Source organism: Rhincodon typus, chromosome 45 (assembly GCF_021869965.1).
Source record: "Rhincodon typus isolate 14 chromosome 45, sRhiTyp1.1, whole genome shotgun sequence".
Taxonomy (NCBI): domain Eukaryota; kingdom Metazoa; phylum Chordata; class Chondrichthyes; order Orectolobiformes; family Rhincodontidae; genus Rhincodon; species Rhincodon typus.
In genome coordinates, this window is record NC_063376.1 from 10,399,013 (window position 1) to 10,410,242 (window position 11,230).

Sequence of the window (11,230 nt, forward strand, 5' to 3'; positions counted from 1 at the left end):
CAACCTCTGTCTTTCTAATGTAAATAATCCAAATCTACTCAACCTCTCTTCATAGCTAGCGCCCTCCATACCAGGCAACATCCTGGTGAACCTCCTCTGCACCCTCTCCAAAGCATCCATATCCTTTTGGTAATGTGGCGACCAGAACTGTATGCAGTATTCCAAATGTGGTCGAACCAAAGTCCTATACAACTGTGACATGACCTGCCAACTCTTGTACTCAATATCCCGTCCAATGAATGAAAGCATGCCGTATGCCTTCTTGACCACTCTATCTACCTGCTTTGCTATCTTCAGGGTACAGTGGACCTGAACACCCAGATCTCTCTGTGCATCAACTTTCCCCAGGGCTTTTCCATTTACCACAGTTCACTTTTGAATTGGATCTTCCAAAATGCATCACCTTGCATTTGCCTGGATTGAACTCCATCTGCCATTTCTCCAATCAACTCTCCAATCTATCTATACTCTGCTGCATTCTCTGACAGTCCCCTTCACTATCTGCTACTCCACCAATCTTAGTGTCATCTGCAAACTTGCTCATCAGACCATCTATACCTTCCTCCAGATCATTTATGTATATCACAAACAACAGTGGTCCCAACATGGATCCCTGTGGAACACCACTGTTCACAGTTCTACATTTTGAGAAACTCCCTTTCACTACAACTCTGTCTCCTGTTGCCCAGTCAGTTCTCTATCCATCTAGCTAGTACACCCTGGACCCCATGTGACTTCACTTTCTCCATCAGCCTACCCTGGGGAACCTTATCAAACGCCTTACTGAAGTCCATGTATATGACATCTACAGCCCTTCCCTCTTCTATCAACTTTGTCACTTCCTCAAAGAATTCTATCAAATTAGTAAGACATGACCTTCCCTGCACAAAACCATGCTATCACTAATAAGCCCATTTTCTTCCAAACGTAAATAGATCTTATCCCTCAATATCTTCTCCAGCAGCTTCCCCACCACCGACGTCAGGCTCACCGGTCTATAATTTCCTGGATTATCCTTGCTATCCTTCTTAAGTAAGGGGACAACATTAGCAATTCTCCAGTCCTCCAGGACCTCACCTGTGCTCAAGGATGCTGCAAAGATATCTGTTAAGGCCCCAGCTATTTCCTCTCTCGCTTCCCTCAGTAACCTGGGATAGATCCCATCCAGACCTGGGGACTTGTCCACCCTAATGCCTTTTAGAATACCCAACACTTCCCTCGCACCCCCCCACCCCACCCCCCTTATGCTGACTTGACCTAGAGTAATCAAACATATATCCCAAACCTCAACATCCGTCATGTGCAAACACCACACAGACAGTTGCCCGAGGCCATGAATTGAACCCGGGTCCCTGGCGTTGTGAAGCAGCAGAGCTTAATTCTGAGCCACCGTGCTGCCCCTCAAACAGGATGATCAACGAGAGTAGAGCAGTGGATGTTGTTTATGCAGATTTTAGTAAGGCTTTTGACAAGGTCCCTCATGGTAGGCTCACCTGGAAGATTAAGATGCATGGGATCCACGGCGACCTGGCTATTTGGATTCAGAATTGGTTTGTCCACTGAATACTGAGAGTAGTGGTGAAAGTGAGTTTTTCAGGAGTGACTAGAGGTGTTCTGTTGGGATCCATTCTGGAACCTCTGTTGTTTGTGATTTATTTACTTGGATGAAAACATAGATGGGTGGGTTAGTAAGTTTGCTGACAAAACAAATATCAGGGGAGTTGTAGAAGGTTATCAAACCATATAGCGGGATGTAGATCAGTTGCAGACATGGGAGGAGAAATGGCAGGAGGTTAATCCAGGCAAGTTTTGCACTTTAGGGGATCAAATGTTAAGGGAAAGTATATAGTTGATGGTAGGATCCCGAACACTACTGATGTCCAGAGGGATCTTGGGGTTCCAGTCCATAGCTCCCTGAAAGTAGATAAGGTGGTAAAGGTGGTGTATGGCATGCTTGCCTTTATTGGTCAGGGCATTGAATACAAGAAGAAGTGATGTTGCAGCTTTATAAAACTTTGGTTAGGCTGCACTGAGTACTGCGTTCAACTCTGGTTGTCACATTACAGGAAGGATGTAGAGGTTTTGAAGAGGGTGCAGAACAGCTTTACCAGGATGCTGCCTGGATTGGAGGATATGAGCTATAAGGAGAGGCTGGGCAAATTAGGGTTGTTTTCTCTGGAGCAGCGTATGCTGAGGGGAGACATGACAGAAGTTTATAAAATTATGAAGGCATAGATAGGATTGATGGTCAGAATCTTTTTCTCCTAGAGTTGAACTGTCTAATACTAGAAGGCACGCATTTGAGGTAAGAAGGAAGAAGTTCAAAGGAGAAGTGAGGGGTAAGCATTTTTACACAGGAGTAGTGGTGGAGGCAGATACGATAGGGGTGTTTAAGGGGGTTTTAGAGAGGCACATGAATAAGCAAGGAATGGAGAGATAAGGACCATGGGCAGGCAGAAGGGACTAATTTAATTTGGCGTCATGTTTGGCGCAACACCATGGGCTGAAGGGGGTGTGCCCGTACTGTACTGTTTTAAGTTCTTGTTTTCTGGGAGTTCTTTCTTAAGTCAAAGGTAGTCTTTATTTTGAATTGCCAAGTTCATCAATAGACTTTGAATTAAGTTCTTAATCTCAGTACATTCCTACGGTCTGCCTATGATGGGTACTGGGTTGACATAGAGGGCAGAATGGAAAATTGTGGTGACTGGGGGTTTGGCACTCTGGGTAAAGCTCCACTGTCAGTATAACACAGTCTGTGCCTTCCCATACGTTAGCCCTCAGATCATACAACACTGATGTTGGATATTAATGATTTGGATGAGGGAACAAAATGTAACATCTCCAAGTTTGCAGATGATACCAAGTTGGGTGGGAGGGTGAACTTTGACGAGGCTGTAGAGATTCTTCATCATGATATTGACAGGTTGGGCGAGTGGGCAAATCAATGGCAGATGAAGTATAATTTGGACAAATGTGAGGTTACTCACTTCGGCAGCAAAAACGAGAAGGCAGATTACTACCTGAATGGCAGAAGGGAGTGTGCAGAGCTGGCCTTCATTGCATGAGGTTTCAAGTACAGGAGCGGGGATGTGTTATTGCAGCTATACAGGGCCTTGGTGAGACCACAACTAGAACAGTGCACGCAGTTTTGGTCTCCTTTCCTGAGGAAGGATGCTCTTGCTCTCGAGGAGGGCAGTAAATGTTTACCAGGCTGATTCTTGGGATGGCGGGTCTGATGTATGAGGAGAGATTGACTAGGTTGGATTGTTTTCGCTGGAGTTCAGACGAATGAGGCAGGATCTCATACAGACTTATAAAATTCTAACAAGACTGGACAGGGTAGATGCAGGAAGGATGTTCCTGATGGTGGGTGTGTCCAGAATCATGGGTCACAGTACGAGGATTCGGGGTAGATGATTTAGGACGGAGATGAGGAGTCTCTTCTTCACCCAAAGAGTGGTGACCCTGTAAAATTCATTACCACAGGAAGCAGTTGATGCCAAAACATTGAACATATTCAAGAGGTGAATATAGCACTTGAGGCGAATGGAATCAAAGCTTATGGGGAGAAAGCAGGATTAGGCTATTGAGTTGGACAATCAGCCATGGTCGTGAAGAATGGCGGAGTAGGCTCGAAGGGCTGAATGGCCTCCTCCTGCTCCTTTCTTCTATGTTTCTACATTTCCTGTTGATTCAGATGTCTTGAAGTTTTTAATAATACTAGCTAACTAGATTGCCATAAGATCTCACTTGCAGAGTATGAATTCTGTGCTTAAGCCATATAGAGTAAAGATACAGTAACTGCAAGCAGCCAACTATTACTACTGCCACTAAAGGGAAGGTGTGTGCCATTTTACTGGACCATCTCATGACATAATGGCATTTAACCATCTTAAAGGTAGACTGCTTATGGTTATAGTATGGAAACAGAACCTTTGGTCCAACTCGTTCATGCCAAACAAGTTTCCAAACTAAACTAGTCCCACTTGCCTGCATTTGGCCCATTTCCTTCTAAACTTTTCCTATTCAGATACCTGCCCAGATGTATTTTAAATGGTGTAACTGTGCCTGCATCTACCCTTTCCTCTCGTAGTTCATTTCACATATGAATCACCGTCTGTGTGAAAAAGTTGTCCCTCAGGACACTTTTAAATAGAACTAAGCACAATACAGCGCAGCAGCAGGCCCTTTGACTCTTCAAGCCTGCGCTGCCTTCCATATTAAAACTGTCTTCACTTACAGAATCTGTATTCCTCTATTCCCTTCCTATTCATGTATTTGTCTAAGTGCTTCTTGAATGCTGCTATTGTGCCTGCTTCCACCACCACCTCTGGCCACACGTTCCAGGCACTCAACACCCTTTGTGTAAAAAGCTGACCTCACACATCTCAATTAAACTCTATCACCCACTCCCCAACCCGCGCCTTGAACCTGTGTCTCCTAGTAATTGACCCCTCCCCGGGAAAAACCCTCATACTTTCCACTCTATCCATGCCATACATAAACTTATAAACTTGTATGAGGTCACCCCTCAACCTCCTGCGTTCCAGTGAAAATAAACCCACTCTATACAACTTTTCTTCGTCGCTAAAATCCCCCATACCTGCCAACATCCTGGCAAACCTTTTCTATACCTGCTCCAAAGTATCCACATCCTTCTGGTAGTGTGGTGACCAGAACTGTACATAAGTGTGGCCTAACTAAAGTTCTATAAAGCCGCAATTTAACTTGTCTATCCATTTACTCAATGCCACTTCCAATGAAGGCAAGCATGTCACAGACCTTTTTACAAACTTATCTACCTGCGCTGCCACCTTCTGTGATCTGTGGACCTGCACACACAGATCCCTCTGGATATTAATACGCCCAAGGGTTCTGCCATTCACTGTATAATTTCCACCCATACTTGACCTTCCAAAATGCATCACCTTTGTCCAGATTAAACTCCATGTGCCATTTTTCTGCCTATGCCTCCAACTGACTTATATTCTTCTGTATGCACCGGCAATCCTCCTTATTATCCACAACTCCTCCAATTTTTGTATTGCCTGCAAACTTAATTAGTCCAGCTACACTTTCCTCCAAATCAGTTATGTAGACCACAAACAGCAGAGGTCCCAGCACTCACCCCTGTGGAACGCCACTAATCACAACCCTCCATTCTGAAAAGCATCCTTCCACCGCTACCCTCTGTCTCCTGTGACTAAGCCAGTTCGGTATCCATCTTGCCAACTCACTCCTGATATCATGTGACTTTACCTTTTGTACCAGTCTGCCATGATGGCTTTACTGAAGTCCATGTAGACAACATCAACTGCTTTTCACTCATTAATCATCTTTGTTATCTCTTCAAAAAACTCAATCAAGTTAGTGAGGCACGACCTCCCCCACACAAAACCATGCTGTCTATTGCTAATCAGTCCATTTGCTTTTAAACGATTATAGATCTTGTCTCCGAGAATCTTTTCTAATAATTTCCCTACCACTGACATGAGACTCACAGGTCTGTAATTTCCAGGATTATCCCTGCCAGCCTTCTTAAATAATGGGACAATACTGGCTATTCACCGGCGGCCAAAGAGGATACAAAGAGGTCGGTCAATTGCTCCAGCAATTTGTTCTCTTGCCTCCCTCAATATCCTGGGACAGATTCCATCAGGACCTGGAGACTTATCTACCTTAATATTTTGAGGACAGACAACACCTCTTCCTTTTTAATAGCAACTTAGGTGAAAAACGCGACACTCCTTTCTCCGAGATCATCCTCCACCAATTCCTTCTTTTTGGTGAATACCGACACAAAGTATTCGTTTAGGGCTTCACCTACCTCTTCTGGCTCCACACACAGATTCCCTCATCTTACCTTAAAAAAATGCCTTTCAGCTCCCCTACCTTGGGGAAGAGGTTCAGTTATTCGCCTTATCTATGCCCCTCGTGATTTAATAAACCTCTACAAGGTCACCCTCAACGTTCTATGCTCTAGTGAAAAAGTCCCAGCCTCTCCTTATAACTCAAACCTTCCAGTCTTGGTAACATCCTTGTAAATCTTTTCTGTGCCTTCTCCAATTCAACAATACCCTTCATGTAGCAGGGGTGACCACAGCCAAACGCAGTACTCCAAAAGCGGCCTCACCAATGTCCTGTACAACCGCAACATGACATTCCAACTTCCATACTGAATGGTCTGAACAATGAAGGCAAGCATACCAAATGCCTTATTTACCACCCTGTCTGGTCTGGGAGCAATACAATAATAAAACAGGCACTTAATTGGCATAGGGGCTATAAAAGGTCACGGGTAGTAGAAGGGGCATGGGTTGGCATGGACACCATGAGAGGGAATGCTCAATGGATAGAGCAATTTTTGGTTTTATTATGGCTTTAACTAAGTACCAGCACAACAAGGATGTGGTCTTTTGCCCAGCAACCCTCTCTGTATCCAACAGCTGTCCTCATCTCAATGGATGGTGGCCGTGACTCCCATTTTAACTGATCTGGGAATGAAATTCAAGCCATAATAGCTGCTTCTTTCCACTTTTTTTTTTAAAAAAGCTAAGACATAAAAGTATAATTGAAGTAAAACCATTGTTCCAAAACACCTCTCCAAATTCTTCATCCTACCATTACCCAGTCTGTACAGCCTTAGCCACTCCTGAGGCCTGAGGCAGGAGAGGTGCTAGGATTGAAACGGTGAAGGGAGATGATGAGATAAATGAGTAGCTCCAAACTGGACTTAACTTTCAAAGATTATGGGCTATCAAAGTATGGCCCAGGGCCCAGCAGTCATGCCTGAGGGTCTGCACTGATGGGACTGAAAGGGCCAGGTTTGGGGGAGGAAAACGGACTAGAGGGTGGAAAGGTGAGGAAGAAAACAAACATACAAGTGGGGGTGGGTGTGTGTGAAGGAATGAATGAAGGAAAGGGAAATAAAATGGCAGATCTACCTTCAAGGATGAAGTAGGGTGAGAAAATTTAACACACAAACAGGTGGTGACGAGTTGGAGGTTGTGCTCGAAAAATCTCAGCTGTTGAACAGATAGAGAGCAAAAGGTAGACAGTTAAGAGGTTGATAGAGAGAAAGAGAGACAGAAGTAGGGAACTAGAGAGAGTAGGAGAGAGCTATAGACAGTGAGTTACAGAGAGACTGAGGCTGAAAGAAGGACAGAGACAGAGAGAGACAGAGAGAATGACAGATAGGGACACGAGAAATCAGAAGCAGAGGGAGAGGAAGACAGGGTCACAGATTAAGATTTGTGAACATGGACAAATGAGTGAAAATACGGTCCCTGCCTGAAACACACCAAATGCTGTCCAGAGGCAGTGAAATCACAATAAGTGGTTACAAGCCCAAGGCTGTGTGACCTGTCCTTGTAAATTAAATCTTCCAAGCCCTGCGTCTCTCTGGGGCCAATACTAGCCCCGGCCAAGCATGGCCCGGGAATGAACTCAGTTAGTCCAAGCTGGCAATGGGGCCAAATCACAGCTTGTACACAAACTCAGAGTCATAGAGTCCTATAGCACGTAGACACAACCTTTGGCTCAAATTGGTCACGCCAACCAAAATATCCATACACGCTAACCCCAGTTCCCTGCACTTGGCCCATATGCTTCTAAACCTTTCCTATCCACATCCAAATGCCTTTTAAATGTTGCTAATGTACCTGCCTCAACCACTTCCGATGGCAGCTCATTCCATATATGTACCACCCTCTGTGTAAAAAAAGTTGCCTCTCAGGTTCCCATGTATCCTTTCCCGTCTTACCTTAAACTGATGCCCTCTAGTCTTTGATTGCCCACCCCTGAAAAAAAGACAGTGCGTTCATCCTATCCATGCCGCTCATGATCTTATACACTTCCATAAGAGTTCCCCTCAGTCTCCTATACTCGAGAGAAAAAAGTCCTAGCTTGTCCAACCTCTCCCGACAATTCAGTCCCTCGAGTCCTGGCTACATCCTTATAAATTTCTTCTGCACTCTTTCCAGTTTAATAACATCCTCCATATAGCAAAGTGAACAAAACTGAACACAACACTCTAAGTGCAGCCTCACAATGTCCTGTACAACTGCAACAAAAACTTCCCAACTTCTATTTTCAATGCCATGACTGATGAAGGCCAGATGGCCAAATGGCCAAAAGGCTTCTTCACTGTCCTGTTTACCTGTAACTCCACTTTCAGACAACTATTCCACTACAATCCTTAATGCCCTACCATTCACCATGAAACTCCTACTTTGATTTGACTTTGCAAAATAACCTCACACTTATCTAGATTAAACCCCATTTGCCATTTCTTGGCCCACTTGCCCAGCTGATCAAGATTCTGCTGCAATTTCTGATAACCTTCCTCACTGTCCACTGTCCGCCTACTTTAGTGTCACGTGCAAATTTACTAATCTTTGTACATTCTCATCCAAATTATTGATAGACATAACAAACAGCAATGACCCAAGGCACACCACGAGTCACAGGCCTCCAGCCCTACAAGCATCCTTCCACTATTACTCTTTGCTTCTTATGTATTCAATTTGTCAACTCTCTAGATTCCATACGATCTAACCTTCCAAAGCAGCCTACTATGTGGAACCTTATCAAAGGCCTTACTGAAATCCATATACTACGTCTACCGCCCTGGCCTCATCACCTTCCTGATCACTTCAAAGAACTCTATCAAATTTGTGAGGCATGATCTCCCACGCACAAAGCCATGCTGACTACTCCTAATCAAACCCTGTCTTTCTAAATACACGTACATCTTCTCCGTAACCTACCTACCACAGATGTTAAGCTAACTGGTCTGCAATTCCCAGGTTTTCTTTGCAGCCCTTCTTGAATAAGGGCACAACATTTGCTACCCTCCAGTCTTCCGGGATCTCACTTGTGGCTAATGGTGACGCAAATATATCAGCCAGGGCCCCTGCAATTTCTTCTATAGCATCCTACAGGGTTTTGGATATATATCTGAACAGCAACAGGCGATTTATCCACCTTCATACATTCTAATTCTTCCAACACTCCTCTAATGTGATTTGGACTATCCCCAAGATATCGCTACTAACTTCCCCAAGTCTTCATGTCTTTCTCCATCATAAACACAGAGGAGAAATATTCATTAAGGACCTTGCCCATCTCCGGCAGTTCCACACATACACGGCCACTTTGGTCCTCGAGTGGTCCTATTCTCTCTCTAGTTATTCTTTTTCCTTTAATATACTTAAAGAATCTCTTTGGATTCACACTAATCTCTCAGTCAAAGCTATCTTGTGTTCCCTTTTCGCCCTCCTGATTTCCTTCTTCAGTAAGCTCCTGTATCCCCTATATACCTCCAGGGATTCCCTTGATCCCAGCTGCCTGTTCCTGAGCCATGTCTCCTCCTTTTCTCTGGTCAAAGCCTTAACATGTCTTGTCATCCAGGGTTTTCTACTCCTGCCAATCTTGCCCTTCACCCTCACAGGAACATATGGACCTTGAAGCCTAGCTATCAAACTTCTAAAGGCCTCCCGCTTGCCTGAGGTCCCTTTGCCTGCAAACAAACTACTCCAATCAATCCCTGCAAGCTCCTGTCTAATTCCATCAAAATTCACCTTGCCCCAATTTAAAACTTCAAACTGTGGATGGGTTTTGTCCTTCTCCATAACTTTTAAAATTAATAGAACTATGGTCACTGGTCCCAAAGTGCTCCCCTACTATCACCTCAGTTACTTATCCTGACCTAATTCCCAAGAGCAGGTTGGGTTTTGTCCCATCCCGAGTAGGGCCCACTATATACTGCTGAGGAAAATACCTGAATACATTTAACAAATTCCACCACATCTAAGCCCATAAGTCTATGGCAGTCCCAGTCTATGTTAGGAAAATTAAAATCCCCCACTACGACAGCCCTATTTTTCCTGCAAATCTCCACAATCTCTCTGCATCTTTGTGCCTCTAATTCCTGTTGACTGTTTGGGGGCCTATAGTACAATCCTAATAACACCACCAACCCCTTCTTGTTTCTTAGCTACACCCACGAATCCTCACTGGATGATCCCTCAGTTATTTCATCTCTAACTACTGCTGCGATACTCCCCCAATCAAAAATGCAACTCCCCCTCCCCTCTTTTCTCCACCTCTGTCCTGCCTAAAGAACCTGTACCTTGGCACATTAAGCTGCCAGTCCTGTTCCTCCCTTAGCCACATTTCTGTAATGGCTATAACATCCCAGCCCCACGTACCTATCCATCCACACCCTGAATTCATCGGCCTTACTTGTCAGCCCTCTTGAATCGAAATAGATGCAATTTAATCCAACAGGCATTCCTCGCTCCCTGTGCTGTTTGAGCCTGACCTGTCTCTTCAACTTGCTATTTGATTCCTGTATCTCCTTCCAGCCTCGCACTTCCCTCCCTGCTGTTGAGAATCCCACCCACCTGCCAATCTAGTTTAAACCCTTCCTTGCAGCACTAGCAAATCTGCCTGCCAGGATGTCAGTCCCCCTCCAGTTCAGGTGCAACCCGGCCCTCTTGAACACGTCACTTCACCCCCAGAAAAGGTCCCAATGATCCAGGAATCTGAAACCCTGCCCCTGCTCCAATTCTTTAGCCATGCGTTCATCTGCCATATTCTCCAGTTCTGGATGACTTACTTTTTCTTTGATTCATCTTCGCGGTGTTTCCATTCCATCTTGGTTTTCCGGTATAGAAGATTCATCTCGTCTCGGAGACACCTTGGCACCTTGCCTGTGTCACAGCTTTGCTTCGTCAGTGATGTATATACTTTGAACCCCTTGTCTTCGATGAACTGGAGGAAGCTGGTGATGGCTGCATCCTGCAGGCCACTTGACATCTTCTAGAGTCGAACCAATATGAGGAAAACACCCTGCAGCAGGCCCTGCCTGTGAGAAAATATTTTAGAATCAGTACAAAGTAAAACTTTGTCTCCACTGTTCCCAAACACACTCAGGACAGAAACAGAGCAAAGCACTCTATTCTTTTAAACCGGAAGTAAAGTTCTCTCGAAAATCATAGCAACCCTACAGTGAGGAAGTTGGCCGTTTGGCCCATCTAGTCCACACGTACATTCTGAAGAGGGCTGCAGCAAGACCCCCAACCCCCAGCCTATTGCTGTGACCCCGCATTTTCCATGGCTAATCCACCCAGCCTGCACATCTTTGGACTGCGGGAAGAAACCAGAGCGCCTGGAGACACGGGGAGAATATGCAAACTCCACAGAGACATTAACCCAAGGATGGAAT

At 44.9% G+C, this 11,230-nt stretch overlaps 1 protein-coding gene across 1 annotated transcript in view; it reads right to left on the reverse strand.

Moving 5' to 3' along the window:
* Positions 1 to 10,867, reverse strand: part of LOC109916965 (neuronal tyrosine-phosphorylated phosphoinositide-3-kinase adapter 1) — a 30,923-nt gene extending 20,056 nt beyond the window's left edge. The window contains exon 1 of the mRNA XM_020516720.2: positions 10,622 to 10,867. Within this exon, the coding sequence (XP_020372309.2) occupies positions 10,622 to 10,821 (200 nt within the window). The 5' untranslated portion in view covers positions 10,822 to 10,867. The remainder of the gene's footprint in view (positions 1 to 10,621) is intronic.
* Positions 10,868 to 11,230: the final 363 nt, after the last annotated feature.